General features: G+C 36.0%; 1 protein-coding gene across 1 annotated transcript in view; it reads right to left on the bottom strand.

The window, feature by feature from the left end:
• LOC132557559 (uncharacterized) overlaps positions 1 to 24,567 on the bottom strand; it is a 54,386-nt gene extending 29,819 nt beyond the window's left edge. The window contains exons 1-23 of the mRNA XM_060222056.1: positions 24,470 to 24,567; positions 23,959 to 24,195; positions 22,356 to 22,423; positions 21,310 to 21,687; positions 19,981 to 20,106; positions 17,924 to 18,051; positions 17,164 to 17,248; positions 16,161 to 16,305; positions 15,341 to 15,455; positions 14,688 to 14,759; positions 14,337 to 14,579; positions 13,875 to 14,118; positions 12,906 to 13,103; positions 11,796 to 11,860; positions 11,246 to 11,431; positions 10,549 to 10,681; positions 9,122 to 9,262; positions 6,436 to 8,838; positions 5,803 to 6,062; positions 5,460 to 5,606; positions 4,092 to 4,217; positions 1,261 to 1,468; positions 873 to 1,018 (exon numbers count right to left, since the gene is read on the bottom strand). Coding sequence (XP_060078039.1) covers positions 873 to 1,018; positions 1,261 to 1,468; positions 4,092 to 4,217; positions 5,460 to 5,606; positions 5,803 to 6,062; positions 6,436 to 8,838; positions 9,122 to 9,262; positions 10,549 to 10,681; positions 11,246 to 11,431; positions 11,796 to 11,860; positions 12,906 to 13,103; positions 13,875 to 14,118; positions 14,337 to 14,579; positions 14,688 to 14,759; positions 15,341 to 15,455; positions 16,161 to 16,305; positions 17,164 to 17,248; positions 17,924 to 18,051; positions 19,981 to 20,106; positions 21,310 to 21,687; positions 22,356 to 22,423; positions 23,959 to 24,195; positions 24,470 to 24,567 — 5,952 coding nt within the window. The remainder of the gene's footprint in view (positions 1 to 872; positions 1,019 to 1,260; positions 1,469 to 4,091; positions 4,218 to 5,459; positions 5,607 to 5,802; positions 6,063 to 6,435; positions 8,839 to 9,121; positions 9,263 to 10,548; positions 10,682 to 11,245; positions 11,432 to 11,795; positions 11,861 to 12,905; positions 13,104 to 13,874; positions 14,119 to 14,336; positions 14,580 to 14,687; positions 14,760 to 15,340; positions 15,456 to 16,160; positions 16,306 to 17,163; positions 17,249 to 17,923; positions 18,052 to 19,980; positions 20,107 to 21,309; positions 21,688 to 22,355; positions 22,424 to 23,958; positions 24,196 to 24,469) is intronic.
• Positions 24,568 to 26,350: the final 1,783 nt, after the last annotated feature.

The following is a 26,350-nucleotide window of genomic DNA, read 5'->3' as shown; positions in this document are numbered from 1 at the left end:
TTGTATTTACATCTTAATTCCTATTTACTGACAAGAGAATTGTATCTACATCTTAATTCCTATTTACTGACAAGAGAATTGTATCTACATCTTAATTCCTATTTACTGACAAGAGAATTGTATCTACATCTTAATTCCTATTTACTCACAAGAGAATTGTATTTACATCTTAATTCCTATTTACTGACAAGAGAATTGTATCTACATCTTAATTCCTATTTACTGACAAGAGAATTGTATTTACATCTTAATTCCTATTTACTGACAAGAGAATTGTATCTACATCTTAATTCCTATTTACTGACAAGAGAATTGTATTTACATCTTAATTCCTATTTACTGACAAGAGAATTGTATCTACATCTTAATTCCTATTTACTGACAAGAGAATTGTATCTACATCTTAATTCCTATTTACTGACAAGAGAACTGTATTTACATCTTAATTCCTATTCATTGATAAGAGAATTGTATTTACATCTTAATTCCTATTTACTGACAAGAGAATTGTATCTACATCTAAATTCCTATTTACTGACAAGAGAATTGTATTTACATCTAAATTCCTATTTACTGACAAGAGAATTGTATCTACATCTTAATTCCTATTTACTGACAAGAGAACTGTATTTACATCTTAATTCCTATTTACTGACAAGAGAACTGTATTTACATCTTAATTCCTATTTACTGACAAGAGAATTGTATCTACATCTTAATTCCTATTTACTGACAAGAGAATTGTATCTAAGATCTGAATTCATGTTTTTTTTGACAAGAGAATTGCATTTACATCTTAATTCATATTTACTGACAAAAGAACTGTATCTAAGATCTGAATTCATGTTTTTTGCCAAGAGAATTGTACTTACATCTAGATTTCTCGCAATGCGGAGTTTAGTGACTCCTACAACAGCTGTCAGTTTGATGGAGAAGAGAGCAGGCAGGTGAGAAGAGGGGGTGTCAACCTCTACGTCCACACGAGCTGTCATCTCATCAGGTGGGAGCTGGGCCATTGCTGTCAATAAAATACTGATCTTAAATACCTATACTGTGCACAGTCATAACAATAAACACAAAAAATGTAACAGGAACAACAAAATAATTAACGAGAACTAAACCTAACACAAATCAATTGTTACATACAAAAAATTGGTTTCTACTTTCCAAATTTTCATAATATAAGATAACATGGTATATTTGTATTACATTTTAGCTGATTTATAATTTTGTTTCCAACAATGACTTGACATTAAGTACCTCGATCACACTGTTTGTCAGGAGGGCGACAGTAAATATGTATTTCTCTTGGTTCATTGGGTTGACCATTTTTCTTGCCTGGAAGACACATGGTAATGACAGTCTTTCCGAGCGCCTGAGACTGTGGTCGACTGCTCCGGGATATCACAGATATATCTGCAGCACTATTTTTCTGGTCGAAGGCAAAGCAATGCCATGGCCTCTTGTTCTACAATACACATTGTTTATGTAACGTATACATTGTTTATGTAACGTATACAGAGCCCAACCAAAACTTTCAAAAGCACTCGTCCATCTGACAAGTGGCCTGGTTGAATGTACTCATCCAGATGAGGAATTAAATTGCCAGAAAAGAGTGCTCACACATCATGTATTTGGCTGGAGATACAATTTAACAAATGTCCAGTGATAAAGCTCATGCAAATGTGGAGGAATAAGTGATTTATCATGACAAATTACAATAGATTTTACAAAGAACAAGTAGAAAAGATACTGAAGATCATTTTTATTATAGTTCAGCAAAACTTTTACTTCAGATGATCTTGGACATTTCCCTTTTCTCTTGGAGCACTCTGACATTAACTTATGATAACCTGGAACACTATGACACTATACTGATGATAACCTGGAACACTATGACACTATACTACTATGACACTATACTTAGGATAACCTGGAACACTATAACACTATACTTGGGATACCTTGGAACACTATGACACTATACTTATGATAACCTGGAACACTATGACACTATACTAATGATAACCTGGAACACTATGACACTATACTTATGATAACCTGGAACACTATGACACTATACTTAGGATAACCTGGAACACTATGACACTATACTTATGATAACCTGGGACACTGACACTATACTTATGATAACCTGGAACACTATGACACTATACTGATGATAACCTGGAACACTATGACACTATACTTATGATAACCTGGGACACTGACACTATACTTATGATAACCTGGAACACTATGACACTATACTGATGATAACCTGGAACACTATGACACTATACTGATGATAACCTGGAACACTATGACACTATACTTATGATAACCTGAAACACTATGACACTATACTTGGGATACATTGGAACACTATGACACTATACTAATGATAACCTGGAACACTATGACACTATACTAATGATAACCTGGAACACTATGACACTGAAATTGGGATAACCTGGAACACTATGAACACTATACTTATGATAACCTGTAACACTGACACTATACTTATGATAACCTGTAACACTGACACTATACTTATGATAACCTGTAACACTATGACACTATAATTAGGATAACCTGGAACACTATGACACTATACTTAGGATAACCTGGAACACTATGACACTATACTAATGATAACCTGGAACACTATGACACTATACTTAGGATAACCTGGAACACTATGACACTATACTTGGGATACCTTGGAACACTATGACACTATACTAATGATAACCTGGAACACTATGACACTAAAATTGGGATAACCTGGAACACTATGAACACTATACTTATGATAACCTGTAACACTGACACTATACTTATGATAACCTGGAACACTATGAACACTATACTTGGGATAACCTGGAACACTATGACACTATACTTATGATAACCTGGGACACTGACACTATACTTATGATAACCTAAAACACTAAGACTCTATACTAATGATAACCTGGAACACTATGACACTATACTTAGGATAACCTGGAACACTATAACACTATACTTGGGATACCTTGGAACACTATGACACTATACTTATGATAACCTGGAACACTATGACACTATACTAATGATAACCTGGAACACTGACACTATACTTAGGATAACCTGGAACACTTTGAAACAGAAGTATATACTGCAATTCCAGTCAATGAAACACTTCTTATGTCATTCCCCTGCTGTTGTGCTGAAGTTTTAAGGTTGTTGCACAAAAGGAATGCATAATTCCTAACTGATAGGTTGACATTTATATTAAATAAGTACATGGGAAAACATAGAAAAAAAATCAACTCCTCTGACAGACTGGATGTCAACAGGAAGCCCACATGACATGCATTGCCTACCTGGTTTAGTTCACTGAAATTGCTTCATCTTAACCAAATGAAATAGGCTATACTCCTTTGCCCCATGGAGATCAGATGCATCTACTGCATAAACTAAGTTCCTTTACCCTAGGATGTTACAGACCAAATTTAAGCATTCCTACAGGATTTTGACTTTACAGAATCTTTGTAATATTCCCTATTGGTCCCATCCCTGCTGCCTCGGGGTGCCAATACTCACTGTACAGAATCTGTGCTATATTCCCTATTGGTCCCATCCCTCCTCCCTCAGGGTGCCAATACTCACTGTTTTCACAATATTGATTCACCTTTATCCAAATATGCTCTTGACTAAATTTTGGCAAAATTCAATATTTCCTTCAGGAAGAGTAGGATTTTAAAGAATTTGCTCCACTTCCTATATTTTAAACTGCCCCTCAGGCCCCTTAGTGCTAAGACCCACCATTTATACAAAATTGATTCCCTTTCCTCCTAAATGCTTCAGACCAAATTTGGTTAAAATCTACTCAGGGGTCCAGAATAAGTAGCAACTTGTAGAAAACGTTGACATGTGGCATGGACGGCTACAGTAAGTTAGCCGTAAGCTCACTTGACTCTTTGGGCTAGGTAAGGTAAACATCATACATCTGTCAGAAAAATCTACCCATCAGGACTGTTTAACAATCTCTGCTTCTCCTCATGGGGTAAAAGATTCTATGAAACCTTGTATAAACTTACAGTAGTGATGGCAAGGCGGATGGGGACCATGGCCTTTCCTTCATTGACTATACTCAGAGCCATCTCACTAGTGCTTCCCCAGGACAAGTGACCAAAGTCTAAGTGTCGATGACCATCGGCTACAACCTGCCATAATTAAACAGAAAACAAACTATAAATACACATATTACATAAATCATTCACAGGCACTTTCAGGCATTAATCATTATTTCTACTAACAACAGTACTACCAATGTTACAAAAGCTCACAATGTTTATCATTAAATGATATACCTCAAACTAGCATCAGGGGGTGGTTTCACCAACTGGAATCTATATCTCAATATAATGACAAAATAACAAAAAGTCAAGTTCAAAATCAAAAAGAAAAATAAACTCTGGGAAGTTGACCCCCACAGCAACATATAAACCAAATATTAGCAATCAAGTACACTTACAAAGGAGTTTTTTTTTATGCCTTTCTACACTTGCAACAGAAACTTAATGTTTAGAATCTGTGATTGACACCAATGCTGGGATGACAACATAAGCTTAACCTCTCTTCAATAGGCAAGCAAAAACGCATTTTATCTATTCCACAAATTTGTACACATAATGCCATACGTGTTCTTTTTCAAGGATATTTCATTTTGGATGTCAAGATAGTTCAGTGGCAACAGGACCACAGTGAAGATCTGAGGCATGTTACAGTTTGTAATTTGTGAGAAGCTGAGAAATGCATCGGTCTTGTGCTGATGAAGTTTTGCCTCTAGGCAAGAATTTTTACCCTAATTATTGACCACTTGTATGTTGTTTAGTGAGTTAGCATACAACAATGATCCTCACTGTTTACATATGATAAAGCCTTTTGTTCTGTAAACAGTGCCCTACAACAAAGCAGATTGCATCATCTAAATGTTCTTGAAAGACATACAATAATGGATTTAACCTTATTAATTTACAATAAAATTTAGGGAGAGAGATAACAACCTTAAACCTAAAACACGTTTATCTTTCAATTTCAACAACTATAAATATAACTTTTACTCTAATATTGCACTGACATGGGTAAACTATACAGTTAAAATATAATATTTGAACAGGTTAAAATTCTTTCTTTAATTTCCTTGCCATTGATATAGAGATTATAAAATTGAATTGTTAATATCAAACCTGGCTCTCTGTGTTTTATTAATGTGGTTTGAAACTGCTATAGAGACAAGGAAAATCTTGTATGAAAGTGGACTTCTACTGACTTAAAAAGAGTTCATAAAACCTCATAAATATAAGATGTGATAAAAGGTGTCATCATTGTGCTTGCTCTTTTGTTTATTGACAAGCTAGTCTTGCCTCAATGTGAATCTGTTTATATGATAAGCACTATCTCACCTGTATCTGTGGTTTCTCTGCCTCTGCCAGAATTGTGATAGAAGTAGCGACCCTGTCCACCTCACCATCCTTGTCCCTCAGGAACAAGTGTGAGTAGATATTCAGCTGAGCTTTATAGGCTCCTGGAAACTTGGGAATAAATATCACCTGTAATAAATCAGTAAATTGCTTTAGTCTTTGGACTTCAATAGTACATTCTTGGAACATGCTCTACTGCTTCAAAAATCTACAAAAATTCCAGCTAGGGTTTTTTTTCAGTGGGAAAAAGGAAACATCAAGAGGTCTGTACGATTACAGGAACATTCTAAAGAAGAAATATTTTACACAGCATGTTACAGCTTACTGAAATGTCCTCGGTGTTGTGCGGCTCAATGATAACTTTGGATTTCATTTCAAACGGGAAGTTGGCATCACAGGACACCGTATGACCATCCAGGCTGAGCTTGTGAACCTCAAGGTGACATTCCAGCCAGCGCATTGTAGGGTTGGTCATAGGCAGGACAGCTTTGCTGGAGATTCCTACACAACACACACTACCAAACTCCAGGATAGATGGAGCATCAACAGGCATTAGCTTCTTGGAGGCTGCTGGTTTTGATGGTACTATGGACAAAGAAGCCATAAGAAACAAATATTTAATCTTCAAACTGATACATAAGTTATCAATTATTCCTTTCGTGTAAAAACTTTAAAATTGCTTAATGTTCGATACAAAATTTGGATAAACTAAAATTTGAGAGAGCCCAAACAGAAAAAGTAATATTACATAGTTGCCAATGTCCCTTTTCTTTACCAGTAATGTTACTTAGTAAAGTGTTGATGCTAATCATAATAATGTGAAATGCACAACACCACAACAGAGAAGGTCAGAAAAACAATAATATTTGTAGAAATGTAAAAAAAAAATGCACTGAAATTCTTCCAAAAATGTGAAATCTACAGTTCATACAGCAACATGGGTAAAACTATGTCTCACCATTTGTGTCATCATGTCTACGGGAAACTTGAAGGGATTTGTGATCGATGGGACGGATAGGTGTGGGATCTTCCAGAGGGCCTGTTGACATCATCGTATGCATACTGCTTGGAGTCATAATCAAATCATCTATGGCCATGAACTGGGTGGAGTTATTGCCTTTTGAGAAGGGTGTGCTCTGATATGCAGGGCCATGATCCAGGGTACTCAAACCATGAAGTGTCTGCTGGTGAAGATGAGGCTGGCAGACATCATCAGTGTCTGGGCCAGCAAAGTGTGGCCGTGGTATTTCAGATACACGAACCTCTCTTGGTTCGCCATGCAACTTTAAATTCCTGGAGTCATGCGGCTTTGTTATAAGATGTCCTGGTATGTCCCGTTGAAGGTACTCCCGGGCAAAACTTGTACTGGACAGAGATTGGGAAGTGAGCAACAATGGTTTTTCAGTTCCTGACACAATTGGTTTCCTAGACAGCAGGTCATGCTTGAAACTTGGTATAGGAGGTGGAGGCATTGCAATGGTGTCCAAATGGTTTCTGCGAGATTCAGGACTGCTGGTCATCCTCCCTGTCCACTCTAACTCACCTAAGTCCTTCACAGGACTGCTCAGTCCTTGACTACTAGACCGTAGTGTTGGTGCAGCCAATCTATCAATATCTGTCCGTTTGCTGTCACTCACTCCTCCACTACTAGGCCTTATGGCTGATGAAGGGAGTATATCAGCTATATCTGTCCTGTTACTATCACTCATTCCTCGGCTGCTTGGCTGTGTGACTGATGTACCTTGCTTACTATCTGTTTCAGTCCTGTTACTATCTCGAACTTCTAGACTATTCGACTGTGTGTCTATAGGAGCTTGCTTATTAGCTATAATATCCCATCTGTCAAACTCATTAGCCTCTCCATTAGCTGAATGAGCCAGCCTATCCCCTAAACCTGGTCTCTCATTTTCACTCAGTCTGTCTCGGAGAGGCAGCCGCTCTCTACTATGACTTAAAGAGGTTACCATATCCGGAACAGAGGTCTGAGTAAAACTGTCTGGAGGAATATCAACACATTCATCTTGTTCACTAGCATTATTTTTCTGAAAGCTGTAACTCTGTTGCTGTATCAAATTAATATCACTTGAAGATATCCCTTTCTTCTCAGAGAGGACCTCATGCTTGTCTAGCTTGTCTTCAGAAATGCCTAAGTCATGGTGACTGGATTTTGGCTTACCAACTTGCCTGTTTTTATATGGCTCTCTATCGTTAATGAGATCAAATCCTCGTGAATCTGCAAGCTGGATGTCAGCTGTGCCAACCAAATCTTCCCGAGACCTACCTCGATTGCTGATATTTCCTACATCTGCTTGGAAGCTGTACTCTGTTCCATCAGGAATGTGATGCCCTGTCAGTCCAACACTTGTACTTCTAGGACTTTTCTCCAACCCAAGACTGACAGAAAGTTCTGGTTCTGGTCCAGTTGTGCTGCCAGGGTAAGATACTGTATGTGATTGTTCACTGGAGGGAATCTGACCAGGACTGATTTGTGAAGTCTGTACGTAGAGCTCCATCTGAGAGGCCTGGCCATCAGCTGGCTGCTTGTCCCTACACTGCATACCTCTCACTGGTACAGAGTCTCTAGATGATACCTGGGGTCCCTCTGTGACAAGAGGTTGCTGAAGGGATTCTCCATCCTGTGCTGGGAACAATTGCTTGATGCCAAAGAGGTCTTTAGGTGAATGGATATTTGCCTCCTGCTGAGGGCCTGACCTCCTGCTAGAGGGTGCCATACTCAGACGTGGAGAGCGCCAGGTGTCCTTCTCTCCTTGGAAATCTGAGGGCAGACTCACAACTCCCTCATTCACATCAGACACTCTGTCTCTTATTGCTACACCATTCTTCTCGGTTCTCACATACACAGAATCGTCCTCTGATTCCTCTCCATCTGGCTTGGATTTTTTTAAGTTTTTAACCTTTCTAAACTCATTGGTATGTTCTTGCGATGATCCAACATTATCATCAGCTTTATCCCATCTACACTCTTCACCATCATAGGATCCTCTAAATGAGTCAGAGGAAGACTGTGACCGCCGCTTGGAATCCACATTTGAACCTTTTCTGATCGGTAGCCTTGACCTGCTCTTGTTTAGCTGGTCCCTTGGAGTTCTTTGGGCCTCTCCTTCAGTTTCCTTCCTTTCCATTGAGTCCCTTATAACATTTTCCTCTGCTTTACTTAGGGAATGGCCTTCAGTCTCTTCTCTGATAGAAGAAGCTGACATTTTCTCCGTAACATTGGTCTTTGAAGGAAGACTTTTGCTCTTACTAGATAGGGACATTATCATCTTAGCAAGCTCTTCTGGTTTGGCTGACTTTGACATATTTGCAATAGCTCGACTGATCTCACTGATGTTTAGAGTAGCTATGAAACAAACAAATTCAAAGATAAATCATAGTAGTTCACAAATGAAAACATAGTTTAAAACTAATTTCACTTTAAAGATTTGTTATGTTGGTCCTTGGTATCTTGGTTCTGGCAACATTTATCTGATACGATCAAATCTTAAGCTTTTTGTTACAATATGCCACTATATACACAGACTTAAAACACAATATTCTGTACATAGTTACACAAGACTACAGCAAGTTTGTTTCCTTTTCAGTAATTTGTTTAAACTAGAGGTCAGTAGTTTCAACAAGCTTACTTGAGGATTCTGAGGCAGACTGGTCAGATGACAGGTCCTGCTGACCATGTGTGCAGCCAGGGTCGCCACCAGTGTTAGTTTTTTGAGAAGCAGCCAAGTCTGCCAATGTCATCTCTGATTGGTTAATCAAAGTGGCATCTCCTATCACAAGAATAATAATATTCAAACTACGTCTCTGTGTTTCTGAAGCAATTTTTCCACTTACAGAAATGTTATAGCTGTAAAAAAGTATTTACATTTTTTTTTTTTTAAATTTGAGAAAGATCAGTCCAGTACTTCTCAAGATATAGTGATAACAAACTTTCGATGTTGAACTCCAAGATGGCCATCTATCATGCATATTCTTTTTCTGATCCATCCAAAAATTGAATGGACACATCTTGAGACGACGGAGAACCTATATGTGAAATTTGAAAAATATCCATCCAGTATTTCTCAAGAAATATCAAACTTTCATGGTTGAAATTCAAAATGGCCGCCTGTCAACCATATTCTTTTTCTGGTAGGTCCAAATACTGAACTGGCTCAACTTGAAACTATGAGAACCTGCATGTAAAATTTGAGGAAGATCTATCCATTACTTTCAAAAAACAACCTTTCATTGTCAAAATCAAAGATAGTCGCCAGTCAGTCATTTTGTTTTTCCGATCAGTCCCAAAACCAAAATGGCAAAAGCAGGGACCAAAGAAAACCCAATATAAAATCTGAGAAAGATTCATCCCAGTTCTTCTCAAGAAATAGCAATAACAGAAATTGTTTGGAGATCATTTGATGATGGTGGGCTAAAATATGTATCTAGATTGTCATATATGTCCACTAAAGGTAGGATAACATAGCTATTAAGTTGCCAATTGAAGATGGCTGTGCTTTAACAAACAGGAGTTTTCCTTGTAATTAGTTTTTGGACTCTTTGTCATTAATTTTTACAGAAACAAGTTATTTCCGCCATGTTAATTATCAAATTAGGTCATATCAAGGGTGGATCTAAACAACAGCAATAAAATACTCAGATATGAACTCTCAACAATGTAACAACTTATCAACCTATTGCTATCAAGACCAAAGCTATCACAAAAACATTGATAAGTTGATCTATTGTTATACCACTAATATACATTGAACCCTCCATCATCTGGAAACCTTCATTCCCTGCCAAAATTTTACTTTATTTTTCAATGATTTATACAAAGTGTTCATTCTTTTCTTTATCTTATATGCAATTTATATCAAGACCAGACCAAGACTTTCTTAACATTTAATTCAGCTTGTCCTGTAACAGAAGAACGGTTAACTCTGATAGGAGTTGACAGTTTCATCCTGATGACTCGGTTAAAGGCAAGTGCATTACCATTGTGCCATCTGACCAACCTATGTTATATCGTGTTATATTATAGGAATGCATTGTGGACTGTGGAGGGAATGCCAACCTTCTTCATTGCCCACTCCTGCTGTGCGGTTCATGGAGCCTTCATCCCCATCCAAGCCACTTGCAGCAATGTCCAGCAGAGCCACCGGCTTTCTATTTTCTGGGGGTGTCTTACAGACCATACCAAACTCCGGCTGTCAGACAAAAGTAATATGAAAACTTCAGTATATTCTAATAGATGTCAGACAAAGGTAACACAATAACATCTACTATACATTGTACTGGCTGTCAGACAAACATCTATTACAAATTATACCGGCTGTCAGACAAACAAGGGTACTACACTAACATTGACTATAATACAATGATGAACCTTTTACATACTAGTATTAGAATCATGTAACATAATATTTCATTGTAAAGCATTGTTCAGGATCATTTGAAGTCATGATAGTACAAATGAAGCTGTAGTATATTAAATATGAACATACATCTGAACTGACCTTTAGTTGACAATGAGTCCATGTCTGATTTATTTATATATATATAGTGAATTTATTTACTCTTCACTAAAACTGTAAACCGTTTTAAATTGTCCTTGAACAAGATCTCCCCTCGAGTTAGAAGTAACGTGTTGCCCACTCTGGGCAAATTCAGAATAAATACACATTACTTCTATTTTGAAAGGAATGACTATTAATGGTTAGCTTGTCCTGGCATGTATTGTAAATCTTTATATAGCCCCTAGTGAGCCTTACTCTTTGTTCAGGAACACCATCTATTGACCCCAGGGCACCAGATCTGCTCTTCATGAATGTGCCCACAGAGATACGTGAATAGTCTTCTGATCCACGAAGGGACGAGGGACAAGACAGAGACATTTTGCTGTGAACAGCCCATGACTCTTCCAAGGCAGGAACACTACTGGGGGCGAACACTTCCTCCTGTTTAACATAAAATCATAGTTCAGAGTTAAATGTGGTCAAATATCCAACACTGCAATTAATTGATCTCCATCTCTATTAGAACCAAAATATAAAGGAAGGGCCAAAATACTGCATGAAGCATGGGCTAAATTTAAGTATTCAACGCTTCAATTCTAAGAAATAAGCCAGCAAGTTTTTTGTCTGAGTTCTCCTAGGAACATGGGCAGATGTGTAATATCCCTTAATTCTATAATATTCCTAGATTCTTCTAGTCCAACATTTCTTATTCCAGTTACTATCATAGAAATTCATGTAAATATTTCCTTCTAACAATCATGCGTTTTTTTTTTCTTTAATTCCTATTATTAAGATGTGTACTTACCTGCATGAATACATTCTCTTTCTGAAATTCTTGTTCATCAGCATCAAGCATATTTTGTCCTTCATCTGGAACACAATTTTTGTTTAACACACATCATTTTGACTTATCTGGAGACATTCATTTCGCAAAGAACAATATTATTTTAAAGCAGAAAGTGTTCACTCAACATTCTCCACTGAAGTCTTAAGTATAAAAGTGCTACAAAGATACAGGTCAGAACAGCCTAATTTTGATACGTTAATGTACTGTAAATCACTTATATTTTGCGTGGGATGTATTTTTGAGTAGATACACAGGGACAGGGAGAGTCAAACATAAATTCAAAATCCTTGCGACCTTTTATCCAAAATCACATGTAACAACTCTGGATGGTATCTATGTTGATTCTACATAAAACTACATCATATAACCACAAACTGCTCACTATATGTTACTTTTTGCTTCAAGCATTTTCAGTTATAGTTATATGATTCCCATATACAAAATCTTAACCAATATGAAGACATCCGTTAACGATACTCGAGTCTTGCAGCATACTTCTTGCAGTATCCACATTTCTAAATAACTTTTCACTCGCAAATTTAAAGTCATTTCTAGATCAGCATTCACAAGATCATGTATCGGCAAATATGTCTGAAGATATCCATTCACAAAATAAAGTATTTTTTAAATCGAAGTAATTTACAACACTTCCCACACATAAACTGTGATCACATACTGAAAAGTTAATGGAGCAAAATATAATTCAAATGGAGGTGCCCAGATTGACAAACAGAAAACATAAAAATCTGCATTACGATCAAGGGGCATAGAACAGTAGGTCTCTAATAACTGTTACTAACTGAATGTTGTATGAACACTGACCAGTCAGAGAGGGCCCTGATATGTGTCGGACTAGTAGTTCATTTGTCAAACTACCACAAGGCAAAGTTCTAATTAACAAGCTCTCTCACCATTCAGAAATAATAACATATCTAAATTTAAACTAATTACATATAACATCATGATCCTCGCATCTTCCGTAAATATAAATTTTCATCCAACAGTAATAGTGTGAAATCATTTCTAAATCAACTGATTTCAGACCTAAATATGATCTTTGTCATATACCTGAATTAAAAAAGTCTTGATCAGTGAATGTAATGCCAGCCTGATTCTCTATATCTAGTCCTTGAGTTGCCAGCTTGTCTTTCTGGAGATGCACTTCATTCACAAACGAGGTTTGGTAGGCTAAGTCAGTGACAAATTCACCATCTTCGTCCTGGTAAACTGTCTTCTTGCTTGCAGCAGGTTCTCCTTCTGACGAGACTACAAACAGATGATTTTTTTTTTCTTGACATTAGAGATTGACAGAATTTTAACTTCAAAGTGAAGTAAGGCACTAGTTAGCCATTAGATATACCCAGTGAAAACCTGTACAGAGACACAGCTTATACAGGTCTCCCTTGGCCTATCTAAGACTATTGCCACCTTTACATATCCCCAACTAACACATAAAATAGATTTCTTTAGTTTTCCTTTGATAAATTGGTCACCCTCATATACTGCCATTTGCCATGTGCTTTGAAATACAGAAGCTTTTAATCACTTGGTATTTCCCTCCATGTTACTGCTTAATTTGGTCGTCATGGAGATCTCTAATGTTCTGTTTACGGACATACGGAAATTCATGTTTTTACTGGCATAGGTAAGTAACATTTTGGCCTATTGGTTAACTGAACAGACTGATATCTATAGCTACAGAAGATGTTGGTTTTGTGATAAAGCAATGTGTGTTTTCTATTCATATTGTGCTTGTGTTGTACATCTGTATGTCAAAGTTTGGCAGCGCCATTCATGATGGAGAATCTTGACTAGACTTCTGATGTTAGGATCCAATGTTAAACAATCTGATATTTCATCTCATTTAAGAATATTTAAAATTTCTGATAGTGGAAATTTACAACTTCAAGGAAGTTTAGTCTATCTAGACTGTTGATGCATCCCAAAAGCATGTGGATTGTCTGGAAATCCTTTACAACCCTCACTTATTAAAACATTTTAAAGGTCTGTTTTTAGTGGCCTGATTGTTATAGCTACCTGGGAGATCATATGTCCCGAAAGCTGGTTGTTCTGGAATACTGTCTCCACTTATCCGTCCAAGCGGGCTGCCTGGGGCTCGGCTGTTGTTGCTAATTCTCTGGCTCAAAGGGCTGGCATGCATTTCTTTCCAAATAGAACTCTCAGTACTTTCTTTTCCTCGATCAGGAACTGGACTGCCACCAAATGATCCAAAAGAGGAAGCCAATCCCCCAAATGGGTACTCTCCCTGTGGTTGATCATGCTGTCAAAAATTCATTGATAGCAGCATAGAGAAAAGTAGGTAAGACTAAGATATTTAAGTTTTATTGCTTCTCTGCAAGATCATAAAAGAGGAATTGTTGAAGCAAAATCTGAATTATGATTTCAGAATTTCTGAAGTCTAAAAGATTTCATTTTTGATAAGAATGGTTGAAAAGCCTGAATATTTTCCCAAACTGAAAGTCAGCAGACCAACAATACCTTAGCATCATCAGCATTGAATCCTGATGCCTCCAGCCGGTCTCCTGGCGATGCCTCTGGACTCTTTTCCCCCTGATTTTTGCTGCCACCAGTATTGGCTGCCTGACTCTGAAGGAGTTCGTCCAAAACAAAAGTGCTGTTATCAAGTCCCGACCAAGGAGTCATCGTCGTCATGTCAGTGGTTGGCTGTGATGCCAAAAACCGAGACTCAAGGAGGGCATCATCAGTTGGGGGCCTTGTTCCCTTAGAAATAAAGAACATTATTACGTTTCTTTAAAGTAAGACTGACCGTATGGGAGATAATCATGCAACATACAACACGCTTTCAGAAGTACATATAAGTGTTGTTACCTGGTATAATGAGTAACGGTTGATGCCTTTCTCTGTCAACAAATCATCTCCCATGGGCCTCACTCTCTGTTCCTGAAAGGAACAATTCCAAGTTTAACAAAGATTTTATTTCTCAAGGTTCAAATGACTTAATACACAATGATATTCACCTCTCTAATAAAGACACCAATGCAATATAATCATACTGTTACTACAATTTAAAAACAGTAAAAAACAATATTGAAGATGGTATGGATAAGAAGAAATGAAATTATTCTGAGGGGAGGGAGTAAAAAAAAAATAGAAGATGGTACGGATAAGAAGAAATGAAATTATTCTGAGGGGAGGGGGCTAAAAAACAATATTGAAGATGGTATGGATAAGAAGAAATGAAATTATTCTGAGGGGAGGGAGTAAAAAACAATATTGAAGATGATATGGATAAGATGAAATGAAATTATTCTGAGGGGAGGGAGTAAAAACAATATTGAAGATGGTACGGATAAGAAAAAATGAAACTATTCTGAGGGGAGGGAGTAAAAAACAATATTGAAGATGGTATGGATATGAAGAAATGAAACCATTCATTCTGTTTTTTAATACTCTCGATATTGACCTGTTATAGCATCAATGATTCTGGTTTTTTTTTTTATCATAATCTATCAATCTCTTACCTCTAGATCATGTCTGTTTGTATCTTTATTTTGAGGTGATCTGAAACTTGGTCGAAATTGTTCTAAGAACTCCTGTGCTTGTGAGGATCGCCTTCGGGAAAAAGACTGGTCTTCACTACAAAAATAGTTATAGTTCCATGTCAGTAGGTTTTCATCCAGTCAAATCCACATACAGTAACCAAATGCTTCCTCCTTATGAAGACATTTTGAAAGTAAATTAATAACCATGTTCAATGTAAGTTTACAAGCTCGAAATAAATAAGGTGTAAATCAATACATATCTTAAAATCAAATGTTAACCCTTGATTTAATCTTTTTCCCTGATCCTTTGAACATGCCTTATCAAAACTGATGGCCCAGTATGTACTAACATTGATAAAAGTTGGCCCAAGTATGAAAACTTTTGGGAATTATGCATATAGGGGTTTTCTTTGTTAAGTTTAAAATGAAAACAGCAGCAGTATCAAGACATCAGTAAATTGTAGTTTCTAGCCAAGCAAAATGAAGGGTTCTTATTTCTAAAAATTATTCAGGTGAATAACTATGCACCTTCATTTTTGTTATGATGTATTACCAGTTTACTGTGTTGTATATACCCAGACTGTAGACATTGGGTTTCAATGTTGAGTCTTAACGTAATTCCCTTGTACATCACAAACATGTCTAAAGCCTTTGTGTCTATACTCTTCATACCTCTGCTCTACTTGCCTTTAAGACATCTGTAGATAATATGACACTGTAGGTCTGGCCCTATAAACCCAAACCTGAAAATGTGTGTGCATACATCACTTGACCTGTGTGTCAATAATCTTTTGTGTACCTGTCAGAACCGCTACTTCCATCCCCGCCTCCTCCGCCATCCCCAGGGACAGGGGAGGTAACCACATCTCCCTCAGCAGACTGACGCATCATTATTGACAGCTTTTGTCCATTCCTACTTTCCCCAACATCCACCCCTTCCACACCTGACCATATATAAAAATGTAATTACAGAGACAATAGGACAAAGAGATCTGATCTCATCAGTTATGAGAGTCAACAAAACTCATCAGGCATGGGAAGTCAATTGTCAGAAACACAGATACAAAGTGATAGCCATGCTCAAAAGCTGATAGCTGAGAACCAGCAGAAACTGAGACAATTACAAAATATTAGTCCCACAAAATTTAAGTAAATATTCAGAATTGTGAAAACAAGACCTTTCAAAGGTGAAACAACTCGTTGATCTGAAGAGGAAACAAAACAACATGAACCAATAATATTAATATTATGTGTTTGACCTGCATAGCAACCAAAAAATGAAAATGTTCCAAGATGACTTCAATCCTTTATTTGATCATCTTCTAGTACTAAATTTTTCTAAAAATTGATTTTTGGATAGAGAAATGTTTGAGGCTACTTTTCATGAATAATAAAGATCAAGAAACAAGCTGAAAAATTTGTTTCGGTGTCCTTAAAATCTGGGCAAGTGGTCCACCAAGTTAGAATTCACAAATTTGAAATCTAAGATTTATGTGAAAGTTCATGCAAACTTTCAGTGCAAATCTACCTATGATTTCCAGAGTTATACTCAAGAGAAGTACCTTAGTAACCAGAAAACCTTGAAATTGTTGATATCAAAATAAGTAGACAAGCAAAATTTCTTAAAAACATCATAAGTTTACAAGTACAACTATAAACAACAAAGTGTATAAGCGCACAAAAGTCCAAGAGATTATGTTGGAATTATAAAATTATGTCTTACCTCTGGTCAAACATGGAAGGAGTATATCATAAAGCTACAGAGTAAAAACAATATATATTACATTCAATTTGACACTGACCTGGCCTGGTATCACTAGACACATGTTCTTGTTCTATACTCTGTCCCATGGTGTATGACCGCTTCCTCTCCTCTTGTCCAATAGCCTGCTCAATTATACACAAATATCAAGTTAACAGTTTAAAACAGCTTGTGAAGCTGACAAGCATATCTAACAACCTTACATGTTCTATAATTATAATGACAGCTCTAACCTAGCAATATTGTCAATACTTATTACAAAATTTCCTATCTTGCAAGTCATCAGAATATTTAGGGTTTTAAAGCAAAACATCTTGTTTATCCTATTGAGCTCCGTCTCATTATAGTCAATGTAGTCAAACCACTATAATATATAAAACCTGTAGACGTATTCCCGCAAAGTAGAATTTTAGAGCCAAAATGGACCATTTCCTGAACTGGGCTTTATACATCTTGGGTTTATTTCAGTAACATGGATATTACGATCTCAACAAAGTAAACAAATATCAATATCATTTAAGTCAACTGTGAAACAGGTTCATTTATTCATACATTGATAACTCTGGTTGACTTAAATGAAAGCGTGGAAAGACACTTGCAGAAAATATGTGTGGGTGAGCAGGTGATATCAAACTTTTTCACACCCAATCAGGGAATTAAATTTTTTTCTTATTGAGTCAGTATCCACTGCACCAAATAACCACACAACAGTATTTTTTTTTTCGAGGGGGTGGGAGTTGACTCAAATGGACATGAGACTAAAACTTTTCACTTAAAACCTGCAGTATGTATATAAATACCTTTCTTGCTATTTCCAATTCATCTTCAGTGTCTATCTCACTGCCACTGTCACCAGCCCTTACTGAATCCTTTATCCTCTCTTGGTTCCTTACTGCTTCAGGTACCAGATCTTCTGCACTGCCTCCATCTAAACAATAAGTCATTGCAAGTGATTGACAAAAAATTGAACAAATGTGTAAAATTTGTTCAAAATGTTCAGAATGATACAGCTAGAGAAACCATACTTTTCTCACGATGATACGTATCACAATGCTTGTCTCACGATGATACGTATCACGATACTTGTCTCACGATGATACGTATCACGATGCTTGTCTCACGATGATACTTATCACGATGCTTGTCTCACGATGATACGTATCACAATGCTTGTCTCACGATGATACGTATCACGATACTTGTCTCACGATGATACGTATCACGATACTTGTCTCACGATGATACGTATCACGATACTTGTCTCACGATGATATGTATCACAATACTTGTCTCACGATGATACGTATAACAATACTTGGCTCATAATACTTGTCTCACGATGATACGTATCAAAATACTTGTCTCACGATGATACATATCACGATACTTGTCTCACGATGATATGTATCACGATACTTGTCTCACGATGATACGTATAACAATACTTGTCTCATGATGCTTGTCTCACGATGATACGTATCACGATACTTGTTTCACAATACTTGTCTCACGATGATACGTATCACGATGCTTGTCTCATGATGATACGTATCACAATACTTGTCTCACGATGATACGTATCACAATACTTGTCTCATGATGATACGTATCACAATACTTGTCTCATGATGCTTGTCTCACGATAATACGTATCACGATACTTGTCTCATGATGATACGTATCACAATACTTGTCTCATGATGATACGTATCACGATGCTTGTCTCACGATGATATGTATCACAATACTTGTCTCATGATGATACGTATCACAATACTTGTCTCACGATGATACGTATAACAATACTTGGCTCACGATGATACGTATCACAATACTTGTCTCATGATGATACGTATCACAATGCTTGTCTCACGATGATACGTATCAGGATACTTGTCTCACGATGATACGTATCACAATGCTTGTCTCATGATGATACGTATCACGATACTTGTCTCACGATGATACGTATCACGATACTTGTCTCACGATGATACGTATCAAAATACTTGGCTCACGATGATACGTGTCACAATACTTGGCTCACGATGATACGTATCACAATACTTGTCTCATGATGATACATATAAAAATACTTGGCTCACAATGATACGTATCACAATACTTGTCTCATTATGATACGTATCAAAATACTTGTCTCATGATGATACATATCACAATACTTGGCTCACGATATCATCCATATCACAATACGATTTTTTATAGAAATAATAATCAAAATCAAAAACTTTTATAATTCCCCTCATCTCATCTATTACGGTGTAAAACTTCACAACATGCATTTTATTTGACAAGCGAGGAAAGCCTAAAGTCACTGATAAAAAAATCACATGTAAAATGTCTAACTGTAGCCCCAAAGGGCTGACGACATTGGCATTTTTTCTTAAACAAGCCCTGCAAATATGTGGTCTCTACCTACTACAATGCCTACCTTCAGCCCATTGCTTTCAGTTTAGATACACAACGAACTCAAGATGTGATATCATCATCAGAGTGATGACATTTCATGTGTGTCACCATGTTGCAATTCTAGGCTACATGATAGGTCCCTTAGTTTGTAGCAAAGTTGGTGAGTAGCTATTTCTACAGCTGCTACTTTTACGTACAACTCTAAGTATTTCACACTTCATGAGATTTAAATGCAGCAGAAGTAATATACCGCAGACATACCATGATACAGAAAAAAAAATACAAAACGACAATTACATACTACTTCAGTAAATAAATTGTATAATAATCACACACATTGATATGTTTATCAGGTACAACAATAGCATGCACAAAAATTCAAGGTTAAAAACATATAACAACAATTTGCAAAGAGACCCAGACGTACCCTCAAACAAAGTCACTTTACTCAGACTAGGAAAAGGGTCCATCTTGTCATCTGCTCCTTCTGAATGAGGAGGTGAAGAAGGTTGTAAATATCTGGTGTCAAGTTTTCCATCACCAACAATAGAACCTGTGCGCCATTAAAACAGACATACTATTAGGTTTATCACCAACATATTAGTATCAGCCATTAAAACAGACATACTATTAGGTTTATCACCAACATATTATTACCTGTCATTAAAACAGACATACTATTAGGTTTATAACCAACATATTATTACCTGTCATTAAAACAGACATACTATTAGGTTTATCACCAACATATTATTACCTGTCATTAAAACAGACATACTATTAGGTTTATCACCAACATATTATTACCTGTCATTAGAACAGACATACTATTAGGTTTATCACCAACATATTATTACCTGTCATTAAAACAGACATACTATTAGGTTTATCACCAACATATTATTACCTGTCATTAAAACAGACATACTATTAGGTTTATCACCAACATATTAGTACCTGTCAGTAAAACAGACATACTATTAGGTTTATCACCAATGATATTACCTGTGAATGTTCATATAGAAAACCAAGAATGAAAAATACATGCAAAGTATTACTGAAAAGGTGAAAACTTATGTGTGTGTTGGGAAGTTGGGATTTACACTTAATACATGGAAATCATTCATCCACATAAATTTCACCAAGGCCTATAAGTTTGTGAAAAAGTTATACAGTTTGCCTATTCAAATTGCTAAATTGACCCCTTGCTTAATAACCATGTTTAAGGTAGTAATAAACATTTCTGTAAATAAAGCGTTTACTTAACTGTATTATCAATAACATTGACCTTATTCTCCTTTTTGAAAACTTCATGAAAAATGGAACATCATAAAAAAAACTATAAAATGCTGTAAGACCTGAATGCCTCCTATTATGCAAATAAAAATTTGATCAAGTGTTGTCTTTGATGTTATGATATCATGGAGTAAATATGTACCAAATCTTATTACTTATTAAATACAAAGCGAATTCCTACATGTGACTATGCCAAATTGGCAAGTAACACATGTATGCTTCATGACATCACAAGAGAATAATGGCATGTTTACCATGACATTTCATGATGTCTTGAAGAATACAGGAGCCTTTTACTGTTTCTATGACATCTCAAAACATCATAAATACATAAAGAGTTAATACAGCTGTTTTTTAATAAATGGTTTTCACTTCCACCCTGAGTAAAGATCAATGAGGTTGTCGAGTCTGACCCTATATTTATCAACATCCATCAAGGCTCTGAAAACAAACAGCTTACCCTTCTTAACTTTGCCTGGTGTTTCCTCATCACTGATAGAGCCGTCCACTTCCTCAAAGTAACTAAAGTCAGCATCCAGCTGATTCAATTCATCTTCCATGAACTGAATCTCTGGAATTGTGACATCAGCATCATTATCTGTCCCTAGCATGGCCTCACTAAACACAAGAGATTGCCGTACCTCCCCCTGAGGTGCAGGAGCAGGCACTATGGACGGCTTCTTTTTGACAGTGTCTATGTCTGGACGAAGCCAGTTGTTTCTGCTGTCACTATGACTTCTCTGAGATGAACTCTGGTTACCATGACTTTTACTTGGTGGGACCCCCTCCACTACATCTCGGGGTGAGGTGTGCAAAGTAAACACACTGGATGACAAATCTGTGGGGAAAAAAATGGACATCGAAAAAAAATACTCTCCTGCAATATACCAAGAAAACAATGCACTCCTATCATAAACCTCATAACAATAACGTTAAAAGATAAACACTAACAAGACACGTAGTAAATTATACACTCCTACAATATATCTACCAAACATTACACTCCTACAATACATCTACCAAACATTACACTCATACAATACATCTACCAAACATTACACCTATAATGCATCTACCAAACATTACACTCATACAATACATCTACCAAACATTACACCTATAATGCATCTACCAAACATTACTCATACAATACATCTACCAAACATTACACTCATACAATACATCTACCAAACATTACACTCATACAATACATCTACCAAACATTACACTCATACAATACATCTACCAAACATTACACCTATAATGCATCTACCAAACATTACACTCATACAATACATCTACCAAACATTACACCTATAATGCATCTACCAAACATTACACTCATACAATACATCTACCAAACATTACACTCATACAATACATCTACCAAACATTACACCTATAATGCATCTAGCTGACAATAATATCCTCTAGTATACCTAAAGAAACAATTCACAGTTCTATGACTTGCATTCATATTACCTACCTAGTAATCCAATGACTTACCACTCATGCCATCCACCTGTATCAGCCCAAGGGATGAGTTTCTGCTTGTCAAATCATCTTTCTTCACGCTGTAATAATATCACAGTTTGTTGGATGAGTGAGGTAATAAATCTGTATAACAATACCTCACCTATACTCCCATTACAAATAGTCACACAATTTTTTGGCAGTATTTTCTATCAGATTTTTGAAGACCTTGTAAATACATTACCAATGTCACACAATTTATAAGTTCATAAATGATATCAGCTGTTAACTATCAAAATGGTTAATAGGTATCATCTATATCACACTGTTGTGAAACAAAATGTATCCAATCAAAATTAACAATCAATGTAAACATTCAAATAACTATTTTAATTTCTAGGTTTCAAATTGCTAGAGTGGAAAAAAATTACATATTCAATATAAAGATTACATAAACAAAATAGACAAAAAATAATCATTATGTTATTTTTTCAAGGTTCCAATGAGAATCACAAAACTGATAGAGGCAAGTGCTATATAATCTATGTTGTTACAAGATGGCACGATACCACCATTTTTGATTGCCGTGGACAATATTACTATGTTGCATTCTTCGAGAACAGCAAGTTTTACTGTATTTAATATAAAGAATCAACTCAATATTTCCAGATTCTGGAAACAGCACAAAAAAAAAATGCAGATTGAAAGGTTTCTGGGACTAATAAAATAGTTATTAATGCATTATGTGAAAAAAAAGTTGATGAGGCGGTAATGGGGTAGCTATATTTATAATTTGTAGTAATCGTATGACATAAAATTCATCGTCCGATATGCAGAACCTGGTGTCACCATTTAACGTTTTTTTCCAATAATAATTAGATTGCTAATGTATAAGAGGCCAACAGAGGGATTTTCACAGTGGCCACTTCGAAAAATATGATAAATCTAACACATTTTGAATGTACATGTGACTGGCAAGTCCATTTTGAATTGTAACAAGTGCAGTTGATCAAATAACATTTACATGTCCATACATCAAACTGCATAGTTAACCATTTTAGAAATTCTAATATTGAATACCGATTCAAAAGCAAAGAAAAAATCATTTGTACCCCACCCTTGTTTTCATGCTTGCTGCATCTCCAGTTTTTATGACATCACAAATATATTGATGTCATTATCTCACGAATATTAATGAGCTGAACATGTCTATTTCTTCACCTGGTTCTTTTCCTTTTTGATGTAACAAAGCAATTAAATGTTGTAAATTAAGTATTCATTTTCCCCAATAACTTTACTTTTCAGCATATTTACAATGGCTGCCACTATGCAGATTATCTTAAAAATTGTGCTTTTAAATGTACTATTGCCATCAATCTCAGGAGAATTTATTTTTTGCTAGGTTTACAGCCAACATTCTCAACAATGTTTTTTCTTCACATCAACATCTTTCTGAAGTAGTGGTGGCCAGAGAGACTTGTGCATTTTGATTTCTTTTTGTGTTTCATTCACTCACTTATTATTTCCCCTATAGAAACACTAGAAACAGAACTGTACAAAAGATGTCCTTGTATTTACATTAACTGCACAAATCATTAGTATCAACAGAGTGAAAGGCAAAAATAAACAAACTTACTCTGGAAACTGTTGCATACCACTCCATGATTCAAATGGTTCTTGCACCTTAGCAGTACATTGTAATGACCTACTCCCAGTTATGTCCCTTGGAGAGATTTTTGGAGATTGATCAAATGCACTGAAAGACAATCGCAGCTGATGCTCTTCGGGAGGAAGATCTAAGGCATCTGAAGATAAGCCAGAACTATCCACGTCTATAAATGACCCTCCTTTGACTGTCTGCTTCACCGGATTTCTGTTCCAGTTGATGAACAATGTATAAAATGCAAATATACTTAACAAACATACTATATATCACCACATTATTCAGTGAATATACTCATGTAATATTTTTGCATATTACATGTGTCATAAACTAAGTTATTGTGACATCAGCTTAAGATAACAAAATGACATGAGAAAAGCTTGCTGATAATGAATTTCTAATATTTATTTCATAAATCACATTTCTTAACACAAACTCATATATGATCCAATGTATATCATAGCCATAATATTCAGTCCTGTACCTGTCTTGTCGTGCAGCCGTGGAGGCAGCTAGAGGGCGAAAATGTTGCTCTTCAATAGATGTGGAAAAGTCATCACTGATACACAATTTTGAATCCATGGTTTACTGAAAAAAAGAAACATATACATATAGATAAAAGATGATAAACACTGTGTTCAGTATAAACACTTTTATTCTTTATCTTTAGTTGTTTTTTTCCTTAAATGTGAACCAAGTCAGAAGGACAAAACAGCTGTATGATGCAGTTGATTTTATTGTCTTCTGTTTCTAACTCTCAATTTGTATGAAAAGATGCTATTTACCTGTGTGTCTTTTGTGCATTCTTTGGATCAGGTGGTAAAGTTGAGGGTATATCATTATCATGCTACAGACAATGTAATGTTTTTCCCTAATCTTAATCCAACAATACTATTCATGGTCACAGAGCAAATCAGGTTTTAATAGTGTAGTATCTACTTCACACCTCATTATTATACTTTTCCAGTCACTTAAGTGTTTATCTACCGTCAAATGAAAGAAAGAATATAACCTTACTTTAGTAAGTAGAGCAATCACAATTAGTTGATCACTAAAAATTGGCAATTTCAAAAGTTAAATAGCAAATCTGAAGGTTGATACTTTCTATTTCTCCAAACTGAATGCTACGATGATCGTAACAGAGCAATACCATATATTATTATCATCAGTAGAAACAGCGTTATGATGTTAATACTAATAGACAGCTGTGTATCTGAAAAAGACATGTCCCTTCAAACCCAAAAGTCCAGACTCATTTTAAATGGGGTCAATTGGATATCACTGCGAGTGGTACAAATAAGCTTTCTCTTCTACGTCAAGTATCCAAATAATTTAATTCTTGCAATGCAAAAATGTCACGACATATACATTTAATTTTATGATAAACTGAGCACCTAGCACTTTCACCACTTTGACGCGCGCATTTCAACTGGTCAGCTCGCAGTGTTTACACTTTTTAACTGGTGCAGTCGGGCAACTTCGTTGATTACGTTGACGGTGAATGCCAAATATTTCATGTAAATCCTTCATAAATAATTAGCCACTGACGTGTTAACCCGTAAGCTTCATAACTTGCCTGCTTTCATGTCGTAACCATGATGTTAATGGCGTTGGAGAATTTCTTCTTTTGAATATCCGCCATTTTCATTTGCATCGGAAATTGTGTCGGAGCACGAATGTAAAGTGAACTCTGATTGGTCAAAAAAAGTTCTCATTCAGAAGCCATCGTCACCTCGTTCAACACTTTCACGCATATATGACTTTGTGCCTTGTCAAATTACAATGACTTTAATCTTGAAATATGATTACGAATGAAAGCAGTCACTTTAAAAAGTAACGACTCCAAGTCGAATTACCATAAATATTTAAAGGTTACATACATCCCGATGAACTTATACAAATATAAATAGAGGTTTAATACGGATCTAGAAAAGTTCTACACAGAGACCTTAATGATTTAAATCACTTTTTATGCCAAAGACCTAAATAACAAGATGTAAGTTCTTTTTATATGCAATGTTTAGTACTTGGAGTATTATGTTTACAAGGCGTGCCTAGACATTTGAACACTTTACACATAAAAAAATCAGTTATTTGCTGTTTCAATTTGCCAGGTGAAATTATTGGTTTCCCCCAACTCTAGACGACTAGAAAATTAACTACATTGTACTTTTAAGCAATATAGACATATACTTAACTAAATGTGATAGATTTGTCCGTGAAGTAGGGATGTTTTTGCAAGAATGTTTCCATGTCACTTGGAGTATCAGTTCACTCACGAATTGTACAAGACCAGAGACGTATATATCACATGTGATATATACGTCTCTGACAAGACACACAAGTCCCAATCGTCGCACCTTTG

This window comes from Ylistrum balloti, unplaced genomic scaffold (genome assembly GCF_031769215.1).
Source record: "Ylistrum balloti isolate Yb309-2 unplaced genomic scaffold, AGI_CSIRO_Ybal_v1 Utg370696, whole genome shotgun sequence".
NCBI lineage: Eukaryota > Metazoa > Mollusca > Bivalvia > Pectinida > Pectinidae > Ylistrum > Ylistrum balloti.
The sequence above is the reverse complement of the archived record's forward strand: the minus strand, read 5'-3'. Positions and strand labels throughout refer to the sequence as shown.